The sequence below is a fragment of the Camelus bactrianus genome, chromosome 8 (assembly GCF_048773025.1).
Source record: "Camelus bactrianus isolate YW-2024 breed Bactrian camel chromosome 8, ASM4877302v1, whole genome shotgun sequence".
Classification (NCBI taxonomy): Eukaryota; Metazoa; Chordata; class Mammalia; order Artiodactyla; family Camelidae; genus Camelus; species Camelus bactrianus.
The window spans coordinates 7,070,005-7,096,721 of NC_133546.1; the positions used below are offsets into that span (position 1 = coordinate 7,070,005).

At 51.0% G+C, this 26,717-nt stretch overlaps 1 protein-coding gene across 1 annotated transcript in view; it reads right to left on the reverse strand.

The window, feature by feature from the left end:
* Positions 1-26,717, reverse strand: part of IGF2R (insulin like growth factor 2 receptor) — a 96,027-nt gene that overhangs the window by 36,360 nt on the left and 32,950 nt on the right. Inside the window, exons 5-20 of the mRNA XM_074368050.1 lie at positions 25,617-25,749; positions 24,285-24,414; positions 22,412-22,517; positions 19,770-19,932; positions 19,430-19,604; positions 18,322-18,425; positions 12,260-12,424; positions 10,448-10,588; positions 9,118-9,261; positions 7,943-8,080; positions 7,248-7,392; positions 6,534-6,711; positions 5,763-5,878; positions 5,145-5,313; positions 3,385-3,564; positions 780-881 (exon numbers count right to left, since the gene is read on the reverse strand). Coding sequence (XP_074224151.1) covers positions 780-881; positions 3,385-3,564; positions 5,145-5,313; positions 5,763-5,878; positions 6,534-6,711; positions 7,248-7,392; positions 7,943-8,080; positions 9,118-9,261; positions 10,448-10,588; positions 12,260-12,424; positions 18,322-18,425; positions 19,430-19,604; positions 19,770-19,932; positions 22,412-22,517; positions 24,285-24,414; positions 25,617-25,749 — 2,289 coding nt within the window. The remainder of the gene's footprint in view (positions 1-779; positions 882-3,384; positions 3,565-5,144; positions 5,314-5,762; positions 5,879-6,533; positions 6,712-7,247; positions 7,393-7,942; positions 8,081-9,117; positions 9,262-10,447; positions 10,589-12,259; positions 12,425-18,321; positions 18,426-19,429; positions 19,605-19,769; positions 19,933-22,411; positions 22,518-24,284; positions 24,415-25,616; positions 25,750-26,717) is intronic.

Genomic DNA, 26,717 nt, shown 5'->3' on the forward strand with positions numbered 1-26,717 from the left:
CTCCAGCCAGGACCCTGTCCTGGGAACATTCATCAGTCCGGATGCTGCTGCTGGCGGAGCTTTGAAAAGGGAGGGAGGGAAACACATTCTTTATTGTAAAGAAAAATACCTAGTGCCATGGAAACAAGGTGCACCCTTGCGGGGTCAGAGAGCACGTCTCAGAGCAGCCTGCTGCCCGGTTCTGCAGGTGCAGGCTCGCCCGAGGGCAGGAGTGCATCCCAAGGCTAAAGGGCGGGATGAGTCTAGCACTTCAGTGGGCACAGGGCTGAAGTGGACGACGTGGGAGGAAGGTGGCTGGGACCAGAGCATTAAACCCTCAAGTATCGCGTTGAAACAGATAGACTGTACCCTACAGATAATTTCACATTAAGACATACAGGCTGTATTCTATAAACATGTGACACTGGAACATACAAGTGTATCCTACAGATGGCGGGGCTCTGACATGTGTCAGGTGCTGAGTGACACACGAGCACTCATCTCTGCAGTGATGGAGAGCCCAGAGCCCCTGCAGCACTGAAGGACGTGGCGTGGAGGAAAAGGAAGGAATCTACAGGAATCGGGGAGTTAAACGGAAGGTCCTGGTTCTTCTCCCAGGATCTGGGAGCCAGGGGTGAGGGAGAGGAGTGCAGGATGACTTCCAGACGCCTGCTGTCAACACGGCGGAAACAGAGGCGCCAGTAACGAATTAAGCAGCACAGGGAAGGGGTGCAGAGCCAGGACACCTGGACAGGAAGGTCTGGGGCAGCTCGGCGGGAGGCCCAGGACAGCACACGTACCTGGTCTGTGTCTGTCATTACTTGGACAGGACAGGCAGCCTCTGTATTCCACAGGAAACTGACCACGCACTCCCAGTTGAGAGAAAATATGGGGTGGGTATTCTGAAAGGACAAAACCAAGATGACAGTCAATATAAGAAAATGGAACTCGATCTAACCAAAAGAATACTAGTCTGATAAATAAAAATAGCAAAAATCAACAGAACAATTATCATGCCAGTGACAGGCTAGGTGCTTAATGTGCCTTAACTAATTAGAACTTTTTAATTTAACATCCTCATTATTCCCATTAAGGAGATATTATCTCTTATGCTCAGATGCCAGTAAATTCACCTGAGATCATGACAGCAGTAAGTGGCAGAACTGGAATCCAAACCTAGGTCTGAGCCCAAGTTGATGCTTTTGCAAAGTGTTCTAAACGTTCTACACCCAGAGTGCAGAATACAAGAGCCAGACACTAAGACCACGGGGCGCACGATCACAGCCACGAAGAGGCAAAGCTGACCCGCAGGGTCACGGGTCAGGACGGGTGGAGAAGTGACCAGAAAGGGGCAGGAGGAGGCCCCTGGGCGCTGCTGGTGTCCTGTTTGCACACGTGGGTCTAGTTTACACAGGTGCATTCAAGCTGTGGAAGTCCACCAGCTGTAACTTACAACCCACGCACTTTCCTGAGTGTTTTCAATAAAAAGCCCCCCAACGTGTGCCACACCAGCTTCTGAGAGGGTATCGCCTCCACCACGGGCAATGGCCACTCAGACAGAGGCCGTTGCCACCAGACACTGCGCAAAGGATGCGACAGCATTTCTCAGCTAGCGTCACAACAACCCTCACCTGCCATCTGTACAAATGAGAACACTGAGGCCTGAGAAGGCGCCTGCCAAGATGCACAGGGAAGGAAATGACAGTGGTCTGTCACCCACCAAGCGCCCTTTGATCTGGAAGTCCCCCTAGCCACCCTCTCAGCTGCAGAGTCACCAACAGTGAACTAAGAGCACACCCATCCCTTCTGCCTCATGACGTGGTTGTGAGAAGTTCCGTGACTTGCAGAACCTCTGGGACATCACCTTCACTCACTCGGTATTTCCTGGGCCCTGGAAATGTGCCAGGCCCTGAGCCGAGGCGGAGAGATACAGTAACAAGGAAAATAGCTCTGAAAACTTAAAAACTCTGTCCAAACAGGATGTCACAGGAAAGCTGAAAATAGAAGGGTCTGAGAGATCCTCCTGAAGTGTCCAAGATCTCCATGGCAACGAGACACCAGAGAAGGGAAGGGGGGTGGGCCAGGCCCAAGGAGGGGACCCAGAGGTGCACCCAGGGGGCGGCACAGAGGAGGGCCAGACTGTGCAGCCAGGAGTCCTTCCCGAGACCAGGAGTGGAAACCGGGAAACCGAGCTTCGGCTTAGCAGACTGCGTGTTCACGTCTCAGTGCAGCCACTCTGCTCGCACACACGGGCCCTGCTCAGCCAGTAAGTACTTCACTCCCCTGTCAGAGCAGCCTTCTGGGGCTCAAGAGACATTATCTCTTGGGAAAATATTGTGTGCTGGCAAAGGACAGAGAAAACTTGGCATCTGCAAGACAACTAGAAGGTAAGGAACCAAGGCCCCTGGCCTGCTCAGAGAGGAGTGACCACATGGGGGGGCCAGCTCATGTCAATCAGGCGAGAGGAGGCTGAAACACAGACTTTAGGAAATAATCTGTTTGATAATAAACAAGTTCTATTTTCCTCACTCTGTTCATCTAAGGTTTGGCAATTATTCGAAAAACACATGATCCAAGTATAAAAGATCCAGGTATAAACTCCAGGTGAAAAAAGCAAAGTTCTGGAAATCCTTACTGGTGATAGGTGCACAACGCTGTAAATGTACTTGTATTTTATTATATATTTTTTTAGTGGAGGTGCTGGGGATTGAACCCAGGACCTAGTGCATGCTAAACACATGCACTCTACCGAGTTACTTCCCTCCCCTATCATAAATGTACTTAATGCCACTAAACTTTACACATAAAAATGGCTAAAATGGTAAATTTTGTTATGTATTTTCTGCCACGTTTTTTAAAACCAATTGAGACTGTACATAATGACCCCAAAGCATTCTTATTTCCAGTTTTCTCTTCTGTCCTGACTAAGGAACTCAGGCCCAAATACAATCTCTATCACCGTCTCCATTTCTTAACCTTAATTTTTTATTCCTGCTTTGCTGACATACTACACATCCATCCCTCATTGTTCATCCCTGGCCCTGAGCTGTGCCCAGCCTCAGTTTCCTCATCTATGAACTTTGGGGTTTGGACCAAACCATCTCTAAGACTTGTTCTGCTGCGGTGATCCTGGGATCACCAACTCACAAGAACTAAGGGCAGGACGGTGTCCATACCACTCAGAGAAAACTCAGGTCTACAGAACACCATGCAGTACGTGCCACAAACCAGCAGTAAGAGATGAGGCTTCAACTTGAGAAAGCACAGCCGCAAGAGCACCACTGCGTGCTCCCTGCCTCCCCGCCTTTACATCACATGCTGGCCTGAAGCAGAGTGAAGAGCAACCGTCACCCCTCTGAACCCAAAGCAGCCAAGGCCATGGGCGACCAGCAGGGCCTCCCTTACCAGGCTGCCCCTGGAGCAGATGAGGTGGATCCTGGTGGTGTAGGCGGTCTGCTTCCCGTCGCTGGTGGTGCAGGCTGAGCCATTCACGTACTCCAGCAGTAGGCTGCCACTCGCCTCCACCACCGGGCCTGTCTTGGCGACCCCCAAGTTGCTGATGGAGACGATTTCAGAAGACGAACCCTGCAAACACGTATGTCTGTTAGATCTCCCTCTGAAGTAAAACAACTCATTTCGTCATGACTAACATAGTGGAGTCTTGTTATTCACGGCAGGGAGCTGTGTTCTACAAACGCGACACAAATACTCAATTGGCAAACACGGAGCCACCCTTCCTACATGTAGGGGGAAAAACTGTCAGCCTTCTGTATCCGCGGGTTCCACAGCCATGGATTCTATCAAATTTGCATCAAAAATATTCAGGAAAAAAATTCCACAAAGTTCCAAAAAGCAAAACTTGAATTTGCCTCCAGCATCTATTAACATAGCATTTACGCTGTATCTACAACTGCAACATAGCATTTAAATTGTATTAGGTATTACAAGTAACTGAAATGAAGTAAGGATGTGTTTAAGTAACATTAACACTGTAACACTGCATGTAAAGGACTTGAGCATCCCTGGATTTTGGTATCTGCTGGAGTCCTGGAACCAATGCCGCCCCCACCTCTCCCCTCCCCAGTACACCGAGGGACAACTCTAGGTATCTCGTGTACACTTATCTCACAAAGATAATGATCGTAAATCCTCAAAATCATTGTAGACTCTATTTTATCTTACGAAAGGGCAAACGAGGTTCAGATATGCTAAGTGACTTATTCGAGGCCACCTTACTAACAGGCATCAGAGGTGGGACTCAAACCCTGTCCGCCTGGCCAGGAGCCAGGAGCTTCTGACGCTGCACTGCCTGTCCCCTCGTGACTCCATCCTCTGGCCACCGGGTAGGAGAGCTGGACAAGAGCGTGGAGCATGACACCCACGTCAGGCCACTCTGCACACATCCATGAAAGACTGTGAAGGCACCAGGACTGATGTGGGGTTACAGGTAATTGTCACCAAGTAGACAAACTCGCAGATACAGAATTCGTGAGTAAAGAGGACAGGCTGTACTGGGAGGCCGTTGCTCCAACCAAGAGCACACACGCTTAAGTGCACATGCACACCCCACAGGGCGCCCCTTCCTTAACCACCAGAGTGCGCTCTCCAGCTGCCTCTAGAACACCTCCAAGCTGCCATGTAACAGGCGCCAGGAGAAGTACATTCTCGACATGCTATTTTTAAAGAAGCACACATACATCTTTATTTTAAGACGCATCGTGTACAAGGCGCACAGGGAAACATACCAGAGTTCTGGCAGTAACTGCATCCCACCGGGATGATGGAGTGCAGCCTACACCCAGGGAGAGCTAACGCCGGGGCTGAGCTCATCCACAGCGACTCTGCCAAGCAGGTGTCACCCCTAATTAGTCCAGGAGCAAGCACTTTTGAGAGCAAAAACTACTCTTTATAGATGTCGGCTGCTCACTCGAAGACACTTCCTCTGCCAAGGACCGTGAGCAGAGGCCACCAACACCACGGCTTTTTAAAATCCTAAATCTGAACGATGACTCAAATACAGTCACATCCGTGGGAGGCAGATGAGTTCACACGGAGGCTCCTCTCCCGCTCAGGGGGCTTCACTGCAGCGGTCAGGCCCACTTAGATCTGGGAGCCCCGAGTAACCCCCTGCACACCCAGTCCCATGCTCGGGCGGGCCGACCCACCTGGGAGCTGTCGAACTTCATCTGGCACGCGGACGCGTAGCGATCGCAGCCGGGCACGGGGCTCAGGGGCCGACACACGTTGATGTAGTACTTCCTCCACGTGCTGCGCGGCCCTGCGTTGTCCATGGCGTACCAGTTCCCTCCGCGGCCGCCTTCAGATTTGGCTAGACTGAAACGTGAAAGGGAGACGGGTGCTTTTCAAGCTGAGTCTGATGATTCATTTCTAAGTAGTGAGGGAAATACCAAAGGAAACACAGCCCACCCATCAAACTGCAGAAGCCGCCGCCGGGACTCGGGACGCACCCGAGTGCTCTCCACCTCCCTAAATGCTGTCAGTGCTCCACAGACGGGGACCACCCCTCACCTCTGCACCAACAGGCATTGTTTTAAATGATGCAGCCGAAGACTGAGGCTTTCCTGCAGCAAAGACTGGTTGATCTCACTAAGGCTACTAGATCCTCACTAGAATTCATTGTGCTTGAAGCTCCCTGTCTCGGTCCCGCACCCAGAACTAACGGACTCCCTCTATCCGCTGAGCTCTGTGCTCACCAGCCAGGCCTGGCAGCCCCAGCACAACCCAGGCCGGGGCCAGGCCTGCGGCAGACCGACCCACCTCACCTGGAGAGGTCGTACTGCTCCAGCGTGGCGGGGTCGGTCACCACGCACTCCAGTGGCTCCTCGGGGCAGGCGTAGCTGGTGTACCACCGGAAGTCGTAGGTTGAGTTATCTTCTTCCTAATCGTGGGACAAGAGCAGACGTGGAAGGGACGGCAAAGAGAAGAGGAGCCGCGACACAAAGCCAGCATTTCGAAAACGCTGGGGCACTTCTTGCAGATAGAAACTGTAGGAAAGAAAGTTTACTTTGCCCACCTCCTCTTATTTTATTAAAAGGAAGCTCGCCCAGCAATAAATTAAGATGGAAATCTAGCCTCTGTTAAATGGGAATGAGGGACGTTTTGATGCCTTTGTGTGTCTTGTATCCAACACCAACAGGGTTGTGGGCCGTCACTGAGGTGTGTGGCCCACTGGAGCAGCTCAGAAAATAAACACTGCCCATGTCTCCTGGCAAACCTAAAAGGATTAATTAAAATCACAGGAGATGACCATCTGGCCAGGAAACCAGACTAATAATAATAGCTCTGCTTCTAAATAAAGGGCCCACGACGGGCTCCCATATAAGCCTTCGGGAGCCAGACAACCTGACGGTTTATCCCCAGGGACCCTCCCAGCTCACACGCCACCTACATTAGAACAGCCACAAGCCCTGTCAGAGCTGCTTCTTTCTCTTCCCCTGGCTTTACGAGACTGACGTCCTCTCCTCCTCACCCGTCACTGCGTAGAGACACACACACGTGCACACACACAGAGGCACACGCGGTGCCAACCCTACCTGATATTCAGGGAGACCCACGCCAGCATCTCGGTCACAGAGAAAGGTGATGAGGGTGGCTCTCGGGGTGCGCCTCTCGTTGTTGTAGGGTGTGCCGTCTCTGTAGTTCAGCTGGATCATCCCATCGTAGTAGGAAAGCTTAGCGTTACTCCGTCCCAAGTTCCAAAACTTCTTATCACTAAAACAAACAAACATCTCTCAGAAAAGGTACCGAGACCAGAAGCACCATGATGCCGTGACGCCAAGGAAGGACAGAGGGCAGTGTGGGGGGTAGCAGCACCCAGGACCCAGGGATGCAGACCCACCCTGGTGCCAGGCTAGGATTTCTAAGCCCAGGGTGGGTGAGAGGGTGGCCCCACCCCGACACCAGGACCCAAATCCACTCAGCATGGCTGATTTAAGGCACAGCTCCTTTCACGTGAACTAATGCTGCACTGACAGGAGACAGAGGTGCACCAATCTATCCAACAACTGAGAAGGGCCGGCTGCCGGGAGGGGAGGCGCTGTGTAAACCCACTTCCTGTCCTGCTCCTTCTCTGGGAGGCTCGACCCCCAGCAGCTTCCCCCCATTTGGGGGCCAAGTCTTCTCAGTGTTTAGGTCAATACTCCCCATAAAGCAAAGATGTCAGCAGAGAATGCCCCTATTCCTGAATAAACTATCAGTGAGCACAAGACACCGCAGGGAAAAGCCACAACTGAAAACAGTCTACTTGCCTCCTGGACACCTGGCAGGCTGCCGAGCCTGGTGGACAGGGGCCCGCAGACAGCGCCCCACACACGTTAATGTAAAACTCGTACTTCTCTGTCTCGACTTTGTAGCCGTCGTTCTTCGTGAGAGGTGACAAGTCAAAAGAAAACCCTAGTAACAACCGTCCAGGTCAGTGAAGAGCCACCACCCCAGCTCACGGCTTCCAGAAGCTTCCCCGCGATGGCAGGGAGACGAGCTACCGGAGCCACCATCACTCACATTCCCCATGGAGACGGATTTTCCACCACCAACCCCTTCTCCTGCCCTGACCCAGCCCCACTCACAGCCCACACCTCCCAGCTGAATAAACCACCAGCGTGTTCAAAGCGGGAAGATGACAATACAATGACCCTAAAAAGTCTAGGGTGGGTTTCTTGGCCAGAGACTCACACAAAAAGCCGTTTCAAATGTGACCTATTTCCTGTGTACCCTGGGTTTTGCATTTAGCAAATGACCTCAACTATGAATATGAGATATTTTTCATTATCTCAAGCTTCAAACACTGATTTTCAGATTTTCAGAGTCTTGGTCAAACAGTATTAATAGAATTCTAAAATGGGTTACCTCTAAAACACTCCTAGAAAATGTCAAAAAAATAAATAAAACAAAAAGCCAGCTGAGCAGGTGCAGGTGCCTCTGCACCAGGCGCTTGGACACACACCGGCTTGGGAGTCGAAGACCGTACAGTTGTCCCCCTCAGTCCTGGACAGCACGCAGGCAGCCGCCGTGTGCCACTCAAACTCATAGAAGCAACCGTCGTCCCTGGAAGTTCTCAGCACCGGAGCACTTTCTAAGTCACCTGTTAGTGGGGAAGAGAGAGTCATCACTCACCCTGTCTCAGAAAATTTCCTTCCCTTGTTCTAAAAATAGTCCTGCAAATACTGTGGAGTCCACTTATCTGAGGTTCCTAAAGTGGTCAAACCTACAGAGATGGGACAGAAGGACAAGGGTGGACAAGGGGGTGAGGATGGGGGGACTTCAGTTTGGGAAATGAAAACGTTCTGGAGACGGACAGTGGGGTACATGTACTTAGCACACACACTTAGTGCCACTGAACTGGGCACTGAAAAAAAGATTAAAATAGTGAATTTCACATTATATGCATTTTACTACAATTCCTTTACATGGGTAAATTTTATATTATATATTTTACAATTAAAAAAATCGTCCTGGTCCTTGACTTTATCCCACAGCTGGGAATTTATCCAAAGGAAATATTCCAACGGGAGGCAGAGAGAGGTATGTAACTGCACAATTAGCAACACTGGAAACATGCTATTAATCCAGCAATAGTGAAAATGTTTAAAAACAGTTAAAACCAAGCCAGCATCAAAAAGGAAGTCCCTAAGGATTATAACAGTGAAACACAGAAGAGTATTCACAAAATATTATGTGCTGAGAAACATGAAAATGTGTGCATATACAGATTCTAACCCTGAACAACAACGTAAACCTGTAAATAAAGATAAGTGAGGAGAGCACAGTGTTGGGGGGGGGGGGATCAGTGACAACGTTCTTAACCACCTGAGATTCTCCCCCTTCAAAGGAAGCTAACGGGCCACATGGTTGCCCTGCTCCAGGCCTAAGGAGAGGAAGCCGTGGGGAGAGCGCAACTCATCCGGAAAATCCCAGCCACGCGGCCCCTCCGTCTCCGGACTGGTGTGCGCGGGGATGGGGAATGGAACCCAAAGCACCACCGCCACTTCCGGGGCCTCACCAGTCAGCCCTACACCCCTCTGCCTTGGCATCTCGGCAGTGGCCAGGGAGAAGCAGAGACACAGAGTGCAGGGCGCTGCGAGCAGAAACCACCCCACACCTCATCTTTCTCATTGTTACCTGGCTTGCAGACAAGTGTTATGTTAGTCTGTATTTTCTTGCCATGACCACACTCATCACCATCGGAGTAAGACAGCTGAATGTTTCCTTTCTCTTTTGTGGGAGAAGAAACAAATTTGCCCAGATTTTTACTTCCGTCCTTATCTGGAGAAAAGGCAAAACAAACAAACAAAAGAACACACAAACAAACCCAGAAGACAAGATTAAAAATGATAATGACACAAAGAAGTACTGAAAATCAAGGCCCAACTCGTGTGCCTCGGCCCCTTCCCCGGCCCACCTAGTCTGGCCCCGGTGGTCAGTGGGTTTGCCTTGAGTGGCAAGGTTGACAGTGGCAGCCACACTGAGGAAGGCAAGGCCACCTCCAGGCTTAGTAGGAAAGTGCGAGAATGATAAACAACATTCCACAGGGACACGAGGGACAGAGAGGCGGGACCATGTCACTCCATCGCAGAAAATAACGCTGTTCCTCCACTTTAGGGGACTCAGCTCCCTCTAGCCACAAGGTCTTTCAAAACCAAGGGCTGAAATTTGTCCACGACCAGAGCAGACACTAATTAAAGCCTGCTCGGTAAGCCAAGCAGGTGATTGCTTAGTTCTTGGTTCAGTTGATTTTTACTATAAAGTACTGAAACTTTGTCCCAGATTCTTCTCAAATAAAGGCAGGGACATGCCTGGACCTGCTCTGAAAGACACCAATTCCCAGTCCTGGGATAATGCCTAAAATCCTGCCTGGGTTCACAATTCCTTTTCTAACGGTCATAACAGATTCCAACTAGTCTCACTGCGCGTCGTTTTCCAGGTGAGTCTGAAGTGACAAACAGCTAATGTGCTATAAATATTAAATTGAAAGGTTGCAACCAACACAGTTACAGCAAAAGGGACCTAAGAGGTAAGGTGCTCTCAGATGAGGCTACAATATGAGATTCCAGGCGCCTTAAGCCGTAATGCTTAAACACTTGCAGGCAGGAAGGTTGTTAAAAAATCAGAATCAGTTTTACACAAGGACTGGCAACGCTATTCCTTGGGTTACTAAGTGAGAGGATCACCCAGGACTCTCCCACATGGTTCTCCGTTCCCAGTCAGACCACATCAGAAGGCTTCGGCCAACTTCAAGACACCTGAGGGCGACAATGTCCAGAGTGCAACCAAGCAGTTGCCTACATCTGAGTCACTGAACTCTTTTATCATCCTTTATATGCTGAACCCAAAGAAAGGAGGCTCAATAAACCACAGGAAGATTCTCTGGTTCGCTCCGAACAGATGCAGCCTGGCTCCACGCACCTTCAGGACAACTGTCACCTAGAGCCTCAACCCAGGGACCACTCACCTACGGCGCACACGGCCGCGTCCTCAGGGCAGCCCCTCGCCTTGCCCTCCTGCAGCACTCGGTGGCAGATGTTAATGAAGAAATGTTTCTTCTCTGGTTCCCTCCGGCTGCCGTCCACGGCTTCCCAATTCTGTTCCAGTTCTGTAACAACAGAAAAGCTTCTTCTGAGCCAAAGGCGGTGCTATTTCTCTGCGAGTCACAGCACAAACGGTGACTGGGCGGAAGGCAGGTGAAGGCCCGAAGCCCACCAGGCCTGTGGCTGCGAAACGCCAGGCGTGCACGCTGTGCACCCAGCTGGCTGGAGGCACAGAAACAGGAGAATCTTAGGCTTGTCCTGAACGTGACAGAAACAAGCCATCCAACAACAGCTCCTCAGAAGAGGCTTAACAGAGAGGCCAGAGGATTAAACAATAAAATTCTCCCAAGCCCCATGCTTGGAAATCAGATGCTGAAAAGCAAATCCAGACTCCAGCCCTGCCTTGGGACTCGGAGGGCGCGGGCTGTCGATGACGCACCTGCCTTGGGACCCCAGATAAGGCCCGTGTGAGAGAAGGGACCCAGCCCTCTCCACACAAGCAGCCCAGCACAGGGATTAGCACTCGGGGCCACCGGAAGGAAAACAAGATACATGTGGTGCCTGAGCTGGGGCGGCTCGTGACCCAGTCCTCTGTGCACAGGAAAACATCCACCCGGGCGGAGGGAGCAGACTCGGGACACACAGTAACTGCCCTGTCACAGGCGGTCACCTCGGGGCGCAGGCAGGTTCTTCCCTGTGTGTCTTACACATTATCCCCACTTTACAGACGCAACTCACTTCTACAAAGGCCCAAGTCCAGGGCTGCTAAAGGACATCCCCATTCCGACTCTTCACCCTGCTCTGCCTCCGGCCAAATTTCAAGGCCCACGAGGCAGGGGTCGTTCGCTGTGGTCTCCCGGGCACCGAGTCCAGCCCCTGACCCGTAACAGATACTCAGCAAGCACAGCTTCAGAGAACAAATAAATTTACCTCGGCGGGTGTCCGCCAGGAGCCAGGCTGCTGTGACAAGCCCCTCCGTACAAGGACACAGCACCGCGTCCCAAGGGCACCCACATCTATTCTCCTCTAAGCCTCATGAAGGGCTGGGCAGGGGACACGGACCCCACTTTAGAGGTGGGGCGAGGCAGTGAGACCCAGGGGAGAGCAGAGGGCAGAAGGCTGGACCCACGCAGCCCCACCGCCCTCACCCCAGGAGGGCAAGCCTCCGGGCCTGACAGCCCACGTGTTTAGTGGGAACACTGCCTACTCCAAGCCTGCTGTAAGAATTTGAGTAACTTTTAATTGAGACAGAACGGACACACACCACCGCATTCATTGCAGGCGTACCACCATAATGACTGATCCGTGCATAGACTGGGAAAGGGAGACCCCGCAAGTCCACTTAACGTCCACACCATGTGTGTAACCACCATACACATACCAACATGTGTGGTGAGAACTTTTAAGATCTACCCTCTTAGCAAGGAGAGCTTAAATTTAAAAAATAATAATAAGTTTCTAGTCTCAAAGCACAAGGCCTGGCACACAGAAAGTACTGGGCAATTTTTAGCCAACTCTGACAAGGTCAGCCCCAGGTATTCCAAGCAGAAAGCAGTAACGTCGACCTCAGAGTCAGACACCCTGCTTCCTAACTCAGTGTCACTTCTGCTATTGCAATGAGCAAAGAAGAGGGGCAAGGCCTAAATGCGATTAGCTGACAAAGAAACCAGTAACCGCACCTGCAAACATACTGGTGGGGAAGGTTCGAGTGAGCCCCGCGAGGGCTGCAGGCCTACCTGAGTGCCGGGCCAGCACCGACAGGTCAAAGCGCTGCCTCCCGTCAGAGACGCCGCAGAGGAGGGCCTCCTTCTCGTCCACGCAGGCGTACTTGGTGTCCCACGTGAAGAAGTAGGTGCAATCCACCTCTCCGGTGAACACAGGAGCCCCTTTCCCACCGTTACCTGTGCAATTTGTAAAGGGAAAAAGCACCCAGGATGTGACCAAAACGTAGGAACGTCAGAGGAGCAAGGGCAGAAACAGCACAGAGGACACCAACACCAGCTGTGCAGTCACACAGACTCGAGCCCCAACCCCCGGAGATCAGAGCGGCTTCTGTAAAGTGTCCGACAGTCACAACCCTCCAGGGCAGGCCTATGTCCCTCCTATCTCAGCAGGATGGTCCCAATAGGCCATAAGGCCATCTACAACACACTCAACGGGGTCTTGAAACGACTGTTCACGAGGAACATGTGAGCCACCAGGAGGGCTCTGCTGCTCGCAGGCTGCAGTCCGCCTCCAGCAGGCCCGTGAGCGCCCTCCAGGTCAGACCCGGGGGTTCACTGACAGGCCAGGGCTCTAGTTCTGGGAGTGCCACGGATTTAACAATGTGCTTGTGAGCAGGACAAGCTCCCCGGGATGCAACCCTGCAATGAAAGTTGGAGAGGGACAGTGTCTGCAGTCGCTCCCAACTGAAGCGTGCAGAGGCCCAGCACCGCACTCCCACAGGCTCCAGCACCCTCGGTCCTCAGGGCGGCGGCACCAGGCACAGGTCTCTACCGCCCTACTCAAACCAGCAGGCTGTCCGCCCAGCAGCTCAGGGAGCCCCACAGGCCTCCCCACCGGGAGCCCTCCCAGCTCAGCTCTGCTCTGAAGGCAGCACTTCATGGGCCACTTCCCCGCTCCACGTAGCCTGGGATTCAGCAGACTTTGTTGACTTTTCCCAGACTAGAAACACTATCCCCTAGCCTTTCCAAGCTGGTGGACCGCTGGCATGAAGGTCCATTTTCCACCCCTTGATGGCTTAATAATCCTCCTCTGGACCTCCTACATGATTTGCTTTTCTTGAGGTTTCGTGCCCTGAAGTGCACAATGTTCTAAAGGAAAGGGAAATAATATTTTGGACCAAGGGCAAATGACATTTCAATTGCCATTCCTGTGAAATCTTTAATACCATAAACATCATAATCATAACACCAGCAACAGTGGCTGATCTGCACAGAGCGCAAGGGCGCTGTGCTGAGCGTTAAGCGCCCTGTGGGGACCCGCTGCCCCAAACAGGCTCTGCGTGAAGTACTCAATATAAAATGTCAATGCATCTCATCCCAAAAACTCAATGGCACAGGTACAGGTTTAGCCCCATTACGCAGATTTAGGCAGGCTAAATAATTTGCCTATGGTTTCACAGCTAGAATGCTGGGGAGCCAGAAATCAACCCCAGACGGTCTGGCCCCAGAGCCAGACTCAACCACAAGGCAATGCTTCCCTCCGCTACTGTGGGTATCTTTCTTCTGTTTTTCGGGGGTTTTTTGTTTTTTTTTTAAAGTGAGTACTCAAAGCCGTTCTCTTTAAGCAGCAGCATTCCCAGCCTCCTTTCTGACAACACTGAGCCCACCCACCCTCCCTTGGCTTGGACCCCTGCCCCCCCACCCCACGGAAGGGGCCAGGAAGCTCCTACGCATCTTTCGACCCCATCCCTCCTCCCCACGGTTTACATACAGCTTCCTCCCACTGGATTGGTATTTCACTCGTCACAAAAGGCCTGTTTCCTCAAAACCTGAAGCATTCACAGTGCTTTTCTTTTACCAGGTAAATTTACAAGTGATTGAATGACACTAGGAATGCTTCTAGGGTCCATCCCTACTTGGGAGCTAGATTTGCATGTGAAACTAACAATCTGCTGGGAGAGTCCATTTTAAATAACCATTGGCATGCACCTCACTGGCATTCTCATTTAATTCCTCAAAGAATTTCAGGAGAATAGTTAAGACTCCTCTCTACCCAAGCTCATTGTTTATTTGTTTTTAAGCACAATGGCCTTGCCTTCAGGACCACTTTTCCTGGGGCCAACAGTTTCCTTCCACCAGCAGGGTTAGTATTACTTTTCTGCAGTCTCCGCATCCTGGCCCCCCAGCCTCCAGCATTCACTCCCCAGCATGTTACCTGGCCTCAGGGCATGTGGATCCCCTGACCAGCTGAAGGGCAAGCGGGCTCTTCCTGTGGAAAAAGCTCTCGGCATCAAATTTTTCCTCTAGGCGCACTAAACTACATTCCCCACCTCCCTGCCTTTGAGGCTGGGACGTGCCTTTTACTTCTGGTGATAAAAAACTGCTGCTCCCATTCTGCAGAGTCCTAGGAAGCCAAGTCTACAGATACAAGATGCAAAGTACAAAGGTCCCCAAGTGACTGTGAGACAGGAGGGGAGGGGGCAGGGCACAATCACTCAAAGAATGACACAGCAGTTAGCCCTGAAGCGGAGGAACATTCAACCCCTAGCAGGCCTTGAGGCCCAAGATGGTGGGAGATCTGACTTCTAACAGACCTTGAACTTCATTATGCACCCCACTGTAATATATTAACATGGTAAATGGCCTTCCTACAGGCGCCATGACAGTTCCAAGGCTGACCGTGAAAGGTCAAAAAGTTGGCAGTGGCCCAATTCCTGGGAATCCTAGCCCCTTCCCCAAAGTAGCTGGAATAATCCTCCCACTTGTTAGCACATGAAGCTACTGAGCCCATAAAAACCAGCAACCCCGCACTGTCTATGAAGTGTGTATCTACTTTTACTTTAAATTGAGCACCCAACCCCTACGCCTCGTAACTTTTCTCTGGCCTTCTGAAACAGCCTGCACTCTGTCTACGGAGGAGGCATCTCTCTGAATAAACCTACCTTTACTCAACTGTGGCTCAGTCTTGAATTCTTTGCTGTGTGAAGCCAAGGCCCCACACTTGGCGGGGCACGTCCCAGGGACTCAACCGAGACCTGGGACACGGCCATCCTCTCACCCCACATTTTTCCTGCATCAACAACATGGAGCAGGGCCCCCTCAAGACCTGCACTGAACTAAAGAAAATAACTTATTATTAAATGTAATAAGGAGCCACTTAAATCTGTGGATGGTTGTTCACTGGCCTATCATTCCTCCCCCCAAAATGGTCTAATGTTCTTATCTGACAGGATCACCACCACCAATACGTTTAATTTATATCAAACCAGATGTAAATTACTAAAATGAAAAAATACACATATCATGGATAGAAAAAAAATGCATGCACCTTTGTATCTTGAAAGGCATGAAACCCTTGATTGATAAGCATAAATAATTGCTGGAGGTCCAAGTTGAACTATAAACCACAGTTCACAATACTACAGCCTCAATTAACACCCATTCAACATGCAAAACTACATTATTACGTTTACCCAATGAACACAGAATCCACCGAGGGGCTTTCTCTAAAAACTCTAAATTTAAATTTGCACAAACTAATAATGAAATGACTTCATAGTATACAGGCAACATAGCACATCTAGCATACAGTTTGCTCTGAATCACAGAGCTGGAGGGAGTCAAATATTTCATAGTTCAACTCCAGCCTGAGGGCAGGCTCGAAATCTCCCACAAAATACCTACCACCTCTGTCTGGTCTCCGAGTCACAATCACAATGAAATGAGCCTACAGAGATGTGAGTCTTCAGTATGAGGGCCTCTCTGTTAGTTTTGTCCTATCTGATGATGGCACTGAGGTCACATAAAGGTACATCCTCTCTCAGAGTCAGGGTGGTGTGTTATCACCCATCAACGACACACACGGAGGAGATAAACATGGAGCAAATTTGGCAAAACATTCATGACCGTTAAGCCTAGAGTGGTGGGCACATAAGTTTTCACTGTAATGTTCATTATTTATATATCTGAGAACTTTCATAATAAAAAGCAAAAAAGGAAAAACAAATGGCCTCAAGCATTTCTGGGCTCTAGCTTTCCAGCACCACTCCTGGACGTCCATACCTCTTCCCTGAGTCCCTGACCACGTGTCTTCTCAGTACCCTCCTCGGGTCTGCTGGGGTCTCTCTGGATCATTATTCTAGCCTCCCAGCATGCCCAAATGAGACCAGCACATTCCCAAAGACCTCGGCCAAGTCATTTATAAAAATCGCAGACAGACCGGGGCCAAAAGGGTTAACAACAGGGCGGAAGGAGACGGGCAGCAGCAGGGCAGCCCAGCCCGCAGGGGCAGCCCGAGGGTCGGAGGGTCTGGGGAGTTGGAATGTGGAGGAGGCTGGCCTTTCCACGGAATTGGACACAGAGCAGAAGAGGTGGACTTCAGAAAGGGTCTCCTACAAGCCTAGAAGAGGTGAGGGTGATGGAAGAAAGGAGAATCTGGGGAGGGCAGAGGCACCCAAACCAGAGGGAGACATACCCAAAGGCCACACCCAGGCCAGACGCGGGCCACCCCCTGGTTAAAGTCCCTTTGCACGGATTTCTACATCAAGTCCAGCTCCTCTGCAGGACCTACAAGCTTTTCACCATGTGGCTCCAGTCCCCTTTCTAGGGTCATCGTTAGCCACGTTCTGGACCCATAGCTCTGACCTGCTCACAGCTTCCCCAGTTCACACCTCTGCATGAGCTGTTCCCTCTGCCGGAAGCCGAGTGCCCACAGGTCCCCATCTTCTGCTCCTGGTTTACCCCTACTTGTCCTGCAGGGCTCACCCAAGCAGCACCTCCTCTCATCTAACTGCCTGCCCCTTACAGATACCCACCAACCTCAGGGTCTCCCTCCTGATAAAGACCCAGTGACAGTGCTTGCTGCCCGGGCGCTCCATCTAGCCTGCATCAGCCTGCACCGCAGTCATCACTCTCCGGATCTCCCTCTGCTTCTGGTCTATGAATGCATGGAGGCTCTCCATCATCTCAGCATCCTTAGGCCCCAGAGGGTCGAAGCAAACAGGTGTTAATAAAATGTGTGTTGAATGAATCGACTGAGAACACAAAAAGTTCAGTGAACAGAACCCAACGTCACACCGGAGTGCACGATGGGGAGCAAGGAGGGCTGGCAGGTAACAGTAGAGCTGTGAACAAGGGTGACTACAGACAGAAATGACAGGAGTCAACGGGACATCCTGACATAAGGTCCTCCATCTGCGCCCTTAGGTCACTCTCCACTTACTCTCCAAGCTGCTTATCAGCGCCTGGTGCTCGTCACCACCTCTCCTGACCACTGTCACTGTCACAGATACACTCCTGAAGCACAGCAGCCCCTCCCAGGCCCCTCAGTGAATCATGAAGGAGGCTTCCCTGTGACCAGATGGTCAAAAGCTCTACCACAGAAACACACCAAACAAACAGCAGGAAGGGCCAGGAGACCCTCAGGGGCGGGGCTGCTGTGCAGGCCTATGCAAACGGGGCTGGACCCAGGCGGCTCCAGGACCGAGCCCATGCGGAGGCTTGGCCAGCTTGCAGAGCAGCTGAGGTCCCCACTTGGAGGTGCTCAGGTGGGACAGCTTTCTTATGACAGTGGGGTCCCATGCATCCCTGCAGATGCAACCCGAGTCCAGAACGTTGGAGACACAGGCAGCAGCCTGGCTTTTTGCAATGCCAGTGCCATCGTAACTTCAAGGCCACTTCTCCCACTGCTCAGGAAAACCAAACGTTTGTTTAAGCTTGCCCTGTTACCTCTCATGATCCCAAAGCCTAGGCTGTAATGGGGAGTCACCATTTACAAAAAGACTCACCTAGAAACTCATCTCCTAAAAGAAGAGCTGTTCAGCAACAACCCACTTGGAGCTGGTGACTCAATGCGGCCTGCCGGCTCTGCACGCGCTCCAGTGAGAGCCAGGGCTCAGGACAGAACGCTTGCCCAGCAAGCCAGTGCTGGGCCCATGCCCAAAACAAACAGAGCACGGGGGAAAATGGAAACAGGATGTGTGTGTCGTGGGTGGGGCGGAGCTGGGGTTCTCCTGCCTGCTCCAACAGAGGAACCTAGGCTGGGACCTGGAGGTGGCCGAGTCTGAAGGAGGACACTTGGCCTCTCCACCCAGCGCTCATCCATGCAGACGTGGTGAAGCCCAGGGCCCGCTCACCTGCAGACTGACTGCACTCGAAGTTGATGACGCTCATGCGCTGGAAGCCAGAGCTGCACTCGTCACCTCCAAAGTAGATCAAGGTGAGGTCTCCGTCGGAGTACCTGGATTTTTTAACACGCACACAAACATTTGGTAGAACCAAGAAACTTGAATTTTTAAACATGTCTATATTAAGTCTTTTGCGCACCGTCCACAAATCAGCACTGACAGAAAACAGCAAGCTCTCCCGCCAGCTGGGAAAGAATTCTCTCAAGGAAATGAGTTCCAAATGTGCGGGGCTTGTCATCCCCTTGTTTCAAAGTAAGAACTGGCTGGAAGAAAGCACTGAAGGTTTTACTCTGAGCACAAAGACCCCTCTGCTCTCATTTTTGGATTTTGTACAAAATAAGTGATGCCCAAGAAGACACAGCGTTGCGAGCAACTGCCCTAAGACGTCTCACCTGAGGGGTCCTGAACAACGCTTATTTTTTCAGAGAACTACGCTTTTGCAACGCTTCTGTGCATGTAACAACCAAGGTAAGGGTCGCAAGAATGTGATGAATGCTTTCCCCGTTGTTTAAAACTTTTGTTGCAGGAGGAGGGTGTAGCTCAGTGGTAGAGTGTGTGTTTAGCATGCACGAGGTCCTGGGTTCAATCTCCAGGACCTCCCTTAAAAATAAACAGGTAAGTAAAAAAAATAAACCTGATTACCCTCCCTCCCCCAAAAAAGAAAAAAAAAACAAAAAAACTTTGGGGAATGCCAATGGTGTTTCAGATTCTCAAACCGCCAAAGGAAAAACAGTAACAACAAAAAATCAAAACTCCTCAGAAACATAAATCTTAGGATTACAAAAGCCAAATAAAGCGATTAAATAATCTTCCTACAGTGTGGCTCCTTACAAACAACATAAAGCAAATGGTATGAACAGAACTCCCTGACGGTGAAGCCCAGGAAAGCATCCACCTGCTCAGGGGCAGACGGCAACATGCCCGAGTCAAGCAGGAAAGCGTGCAGGCTAAGCTGATGTCCTGCACTTTGTGCAAAACGCGAGGAAGAGGCAGACAAGGGGAGGTTTCACAGGAAGACACACAAGGCACTTCAAAGTGATGCGAAGGCGGTACCCACCGGAGGGTTTGATTCTGGAGATTTCCTGCCACTTTGGCTTGAGTGGAATCTGACTTTTTCACTTGGCAAACAGCAGCATCCTTCTTATTACAGACCTGTGCTTCGGTTCCTCCACAGATATTCAAATAAAAAACATATTCTTCTCCATCTGAAGTGTAGTGTGGGGAGCTTGAAGCTAAGGAAACGGCGATAAACCAGAGGAAGCCTCGTTACAAGCCCGGGTGGGACAAAGTCCCAGCACGTCTTTACTCAAACCAATAACACCCGGCCCCTGGCAGGGGAGCTCACCCCGGGGCTCCCAGCCCCGCTCCCACTTCTCGGCCCCCAGGCCCCGCCTCACCCCCGTCCTGGACAAGTGGCTGGAGGTTGATGGCGATGTCGTGCTGCTCACTGCTCAGAGAGCAGCTCCTACTTTCCAGATAATCCCTGTGGCAGGCGTACTCCGTGACCCACTCGATTTCATAGCGGCAGTTGGATTTCGCTGTGAGCTTGGGAAGGGTGCCCTAGTAAAGACGGTTTGAAAGAAGCAAAAGTAATTTTTTTTCACGCAGTTTAAAGGCCGATGTCCTATGCTTCTGAAAAGCTCAAAAGTATGTTGTTGGGTTTCGACGTGTTTCTGTTCTTGTTTCTGAATCAGCACTGCTCTCAGCAGATTTCCACTATTTGACCTACAACCACTCCATTTCCTCCCAGCTCCTCTGGTCACTTTCAGAGTCACAGGCAATTCAGCCCGTGAGCCCACCCGGAACCAGTGTCACATGACCACCATGCCCTCTTGTGACGGGCACGTGCTCCATTCACCCTGTCAGTCAGAGGTGCTGCTGAGCCTGGGCCACACGCAGCCCCAAGGTGAGTGGCAATCACTGCGCACGTGTGCATCTGCGGAGACAGTCCTCAACCCCTTTCCTAAGACTGTCAGAGGGGTCTTGGGCACACCTCACCTGTTCCAGCCCCCAGGTGAAGCCAGGGCGTCACCCACCACAAACCCGGATTCTGGGAAGGATGCTATGAGGTCGCTGTTCACTGGGGTACAGTGTCATCTTTCTAAACTTCCTTGGGAGAAACGCTTTACTGGTCTTAGTATCAGGACGAACAGCTGTGCTACTTCCAGGCCCCCTCACTCTGCAAACGTTGACTGAGCACCTGCAACGTGCCAGGCAGTCCTAAGGGCCAGATTTACCAAATAACAGGTCACGTGATTATTAAGTTGCAGAGTTACAAGTCCAGCTCCAACTGGTGACTCCAAATTGATGCTTTAACCCCTCATCTCAGGGCAGTCTGACATACATACAGGGATGTGGTCCAAGTGCTGGGTGAGGGGCAGAACACCAAAGGCCACATAGTGTGTGATTCCACTTAAGGGAGACGTCAGGCAAGGCAGATGCAGAGAGAGAAAGGAAGCTCATGGTCACCAGGGCTCAGGGGGAAAGGGGAGTGAGCGCAACTGGGCCCAAGGTTTCTCCGGGTTGATGGAAATGTTCTAACGCAGACTGTGGCAATGATTGTGCAATTCTGTTAATATACTGATAACCAGTAAGTTGTACTTAAAACAGTTGAATTTTCAAAGTATGTCAATAAAATTTTTAAAGATCTATATGACAAGGTGAACGTTTACTAAAGTTTCAGCTCCTAAAAGCATTCAATAAGCCAGCAGAAATGCTTCAATAAAACCTTCAAGCATTAAGGTATCCAAGCACACGGCACCCAAGTTCTGCCCCAGGAACAGTCAGGCTGAAAACAGAACCACTAGGTCCACCGAGAACACCCTGGCCTCCCCCTCTAACCCCCGTGAGCGCCTCGCAGACCCCGGAGAAGAACGAGGGAAGCCCCCAATCCTCCTCGCTGTGACTGGGTGAGATGATTCTCACTGGACATGGCACAAATAAGAAAGGGAAACACTAGAACCACTGCCAGCTTAGAGCCATCTCATCAGGCTTAAAAGACTCAGATTCACATTCGACTACTGGTCAATCGGGCCTTCGCTCCACTTACACCACGTGGCCCTGGAAGTCTAGGGACATAAAAACGAAAGCCGGCCTGCACTGTACTTTTGTCCCCCACCCCCACCCCCACCCCTAGACATAAAACAGGCCAGTAGCCAGAAACCAGAGCAAATTCCATGTTTGCTTGGGGGGCAGGGAAGGGAGGACATTCTTTGGCAAAAGAATTCAGTTCCTCCTACTTCATTCTATTAGGAGAAGGCAGAAATAAATTGCAGGAAAGCCCACCCTTCCTCCCTGGAGAATGTCTCCCTCGAACCGCATCTGCTGAGACACTTACACAGAAGCGGCATGTGCACCACAGCTGGGCACGGGGCCCAGGGGCACGCCAGACTCGGGCCCTACCCTCAAGGAGTGCACAGCTGCCTGAGAACTGAGTGAACAGCCAGGGGGCAGGGCATTCATCTGCCCGAGAGTGTGGGAAGGGAGGGCGGGCAGGCGAAGTGGACCTCCTCCATGAGATGTAGGAACCCTGTCATCTCTGACACCGGCATCCACCCCCACTTCCGTCGCCGGCCTGCCCAATTTCTGCCCGGTATACACACCATCTGTACCACCCGTTTCTTACTACGTTTCTATAAACCAGTGCGCTATTTTTAACTTGTCTCATCCTAAGCAATTCAGAGCCATGAAATCACAGGTTCAGGATTCTACGGATGGTTTCTCAAATAACTCATTCAAATCAGCATAACTATAAAAAGGTTTTAACTCTGTCCATGAATCACTTACAATCACTCACACACCACCTGAGCAGAACACCATCCTATCAGCAGGGGTAGGGCCCCTCCGGGTGGCTGAGGAAAATCAAACAGCAAGCTGTCCCCCCACCCACCCCAAGCCTCACAGGGGGGCCCAGGACCAGCCCAGGAAGCATGTCTTCCAGCTCCCCCGGCATCCCCCACACCCGGCCCCACCGCCCGGCTGCACCCCCAGCCCTGCCGCCCCTCCACTGCGGGGAGGTCGCCCAAGACCAGGCCCTCACCTCTCTGCGCTCCGATGGGCAGACAAATGTAATAGTCACCGCCGGGCTGTGACCGTCACAAAAGTCTGGCTGGATTGCCTCTTCCCTGACGTAGCTCAGGACAAGCCTGCGGGAGACACGTGGAGGAAAGGGTGTTATAAAAGTGCAAATCACGTTCAGAGTGACCTGTTGCCCTGAGCACTCAGCACACCCTTTGGGGAAGGAGGGTTAACAGAAGAAAGATCAAAATATAAAAGAAGCCACAGGACAGAGTAATTTAACTTTATTGTCATTCTAAAAATTTTTTTTCTTAAGTCAACGTCAGTGAGTGCTATTTTCTTAAAAAAATAAGTAAAACAACCAATATGTAAACCTGAATACTAAGAAAAGCTGTCTGAGTACAACAAACAAACACAACCAAAAAGGATCTAACAAAACAAAACAAACAAGCTGAGCAGGCCTAGCGCACGTCAGCCGCAAAGCTGCTCGACCACTTCCTCTCTAAACACAACTCCTAAGCGCAAGCCAAAGGTCTTTTTTTTTGGAATGAAACTGAAGCGAGCCCAGTGGCAGGGCCTCGGCTGCGGGGAGCTGGGAAAAGCCTGGAGCCGCGAGAGGGGGTCCTGGTCTCGCTGTGGGGCACGGGCTCGGCTCCTGGTGTGCTGGCCACAGAACCACAGAGAGCAGATGACCTTCCTCTTCTCTGAAGACAAGCTCAGGCCTTTGCTCGATGTCCACACTTCCTCTCGAGCCCTCCCAGGATGAAGAATCACCCTTTCATCACACAGGACAATGCAAGAGACCGAACTGTGTGCCCACAAAATTCGCATGTTGAAGCCCTAACCACCCCCAGCAGCTCCACGCATGGTTGTACTTAGAAACAGGGCCACTGAAGAGGTGATTAAGCTAAAATGAGGTCATCAGAGTGGGCCCTCAACAGATACTAGTGTCCTTACTAGAGGAGATCAGGACCCAGACACAGAGGCGAGGCCGTGAGAAGACAGGGGAGAAGGCGGCTGTCTACAGGCCGAGGGCGAAGGTCTCAGGAGAACCCACCCTGCTGACACCTTAGCCTCCAACACTGAGAGGAAACAAGTTTCCGGTGTTGAACCACCCGTCTGCGGTACTTGGCTCGGCGGCCACGGCAATGAACACAGACCCATGTGCAGATATCTCCCAAACACCTTTAAATTGCGCTTATGCTCCAGCGTTTCCTGGGGACAGAAGTGAGACCTATAACTGCACACAGGGAAGCGCCACCAGCTCCAGACTACAGCAGGTACTTGCCAAAGGCTCCAGGAACGGGGAGAAAAATCAAAATCCCTGACCCAAGTTCAGGACGTGGTCACATGTGACACACTGGAGAAGGACATCTCTGCCGAGTCAGACACATGAACAGGAGAGGCGCACGTGCAACCGGCACCGCTTTTTAGGAGAAACGAACCACGGTCACTGGGAACTGGGGGCCTGCGTATCCCAGTTAGGGAGGCAAACTCTGCACCCAGAAGGGTGCCTGCAAAGTGGCCCTCCTGCCGCTCGCCCGCCCAGGACCATGTTTTTAAATAACAGATAACCTTAGACATAAAACCAATGTCACGGATGGCGAAGCAGGGAAACCGTCAGAACACACCTTAAGGGAGGTGTACACGAAGTGGATGCACGTGTAGGCACGAGCTAGCTCATGATACACATTTTCCTGCTCTAAGAGACAAGTGATTAGAAGGTCAACAAGCCAGCGCATGTGACTCAAGTCATGACTAACAAAGAACTTTATGAGCATATGGGAAGCAGTAATTTTGCACGTACTCTCTCAAGCCCTGTTGTAAAGGGATATTCTCGCAACTCCCCGAAAAGCGAGTTCCTGCCAGAGATGGCACGCCAGCAGCACACCGACCTGTCATTGCTCAGGAGCTGCAGTCCCTCCTTGGGCCGGCCGACGTCGAAGCCCTGGCCCCCTCGCACCAGGCAGGCGGCAGTGCCGGGGGGACAGGCACGCAACTGCGGACTGGAGTCCCGTAGTGAGTCTGCAAAAGGTGACGTGTGACATTGAATCAGACCATGCATCCGGCGCAGTAACCAAGCTTACCCTTAGGTCCAAGGTTCCTTTAAAACATGATCAATTTTTTTTAAAGTCTCCATAACTAACATAAGGTAGTAGAAGTTTGGAAACAAAACAGACTAGGATCACATCCCAGTTCGAGACCCTGCGCAAGTCAATGACCGCTCAGGATGAGATCAGCACTCCCACCCTGCAGGGCAGCCGGGAAGTCACCAAGCAATGGGAAGATGCTTGCCCTGTGCCTACATAAGAGGTGAGTGAAGGGATGATGTACCCCCTTCTCCTAGACTTACAGGAACCCCAGTATTGCCCACTTTCAAGCTATAAATAGACTAGGCACTCCATGGACTGGACTAGTGGGAAGATGAGTAGATTCATGGAAAGAACCCACACACAGCTCTGGGTTCAAATCTTAGCTCCATTTACTGTCTCTATGACTTTGGTCAAATTACCGATGGACCCAATGGCTTGTGTGCTACCTACCTCACAGGCTTGGGGAGGAGCAAAGAAAAGAAACTAGATGTGCCTAGAGTAACAGCCAGACTGTACAGACTGCCGGCAGCAATGGCCATGATTACTACAGCTGTGTTTCTCTTTACACGATGACTTATATCTTCATCTGATATCTTATACATTACGGGGCTTACTTACTATGCACCTTCCCCAGGAGAGCAGAACCCCCACGCACTGAGTGCTACAGCCCAGTGCCCAAGTCAGTGCCCACCATGTAACAGGATTGGAAATAACAGTTCCACCACCTCGCCTGGGCTTTATTTAATTAAAGTCTGATCGTTGATGAAGGGGAGGGTTACCACGCCTTCTCTGCCCCTACTCTGCCCCAGCAGCTCTCAGCACCCCCAGTTCCCCCAAATCAGTCCATTTTCCCTCATCTCATTAGTAGGAAGATTTGCTTGAGAATCCTGAAACCCAAAGCACCTGGCAGAGAGAACACGCTGGGATGGACCGATGGTTTGGAGACTTTGTGATGGAATCAAAATTTGCAAAAGTGAGGAGCTGTGCACAGAGAACATCCCTGGGGACAAAAGCTCTCTTAGACAGCCCCATCAGTGACACGGACATCCAAACAGGAATGTGGACAGGCAAATATACTGAAGCCTTCGAAGAAATCCTTCACCACCACCCTCCTCACTGCCCACAGATTCAGACCTATGTCTCTGCAAACGTTGATGAACAGAGAGGTGTCCGGGTCAGAGTCATCCACCAAGTAGGCACCGCTGATCTTGATCAGTGGGTTTAAATCATGCTTCTTGAGCTCTCTATCAAATGCGTAGCACGGCACCTAGAAGAGAGGAAGGGCCTCTGTCACAGATGTAGCCCCAAGCAAGGCTGGGGACAGCACCCAGAAACCAACAGGGGCCTGTTAAACACCTCTTTTCTGACACGTGAGGACAAGTTCCTCCCCTGGGCATCTAACCCACTCTTACTGGAGTCTAATTTATGACGACTCTCTCATCTCTATGAACTAATTAATGGCCTCTTATTTTTAAAGAGTCAACGAGTATATTAAATCATTACATTGTACACTTTAAATATATGCAATTTTATTTGTCAGTTATACCTCAATAAAGCTAGAGGAAAAAAGCGGGGAGGGAATGTCAAATAACCCATTACAGCCGGCAAGACCCTGTGCTTTGAAAGTCTCACCAAATTCTGAAGGAAAAGCATTCAAGGCCAGAGATGGACCCTCAGTCAAGACCTGGGTCCCCTAGTCAACACCATCTGCTGCTATGTCTTTATCTGCAACACCTCCCAAGTCTAGCCTCCAAAATAATGCACTGTATCATTTTAATCATCTCAGCCAAAGAATATTCTGAAAACTCATGTTCTCCGCCATCCTTTCAAAGTAGTTTGCCTCATCACTTTCTATGGATAATTTTTCTAAATTATGTAGACTGAAACTATTTTAGACTGAAACTATTCACAGGCAGGTCTATTTACAAAAGTTAATTGCTTAATGTTAATGTTTAGCTTTTAAACGTTTTTTAAAAGATGCTATCAAGCCTGCAGGACTGCTCTGATCCACTAACCCCTTTCCCTGTCCAGTTTGCAGAGAACTAATGGATTAAATCAAAGAACTTGCACCCCCTGGTAGCCAGGGGCGACGTGGGGCACCTAAACTCATTTCAACCAGACCCTTAAAGCAAAGTCTCCCATCACCTGCTACGCTGACCGACTGAGGAGGGCGGGCACCGGCACAGACCAGGTGAATTCAGAAGGCCAGGCCCCACGCCAAGCACTACATCCTGC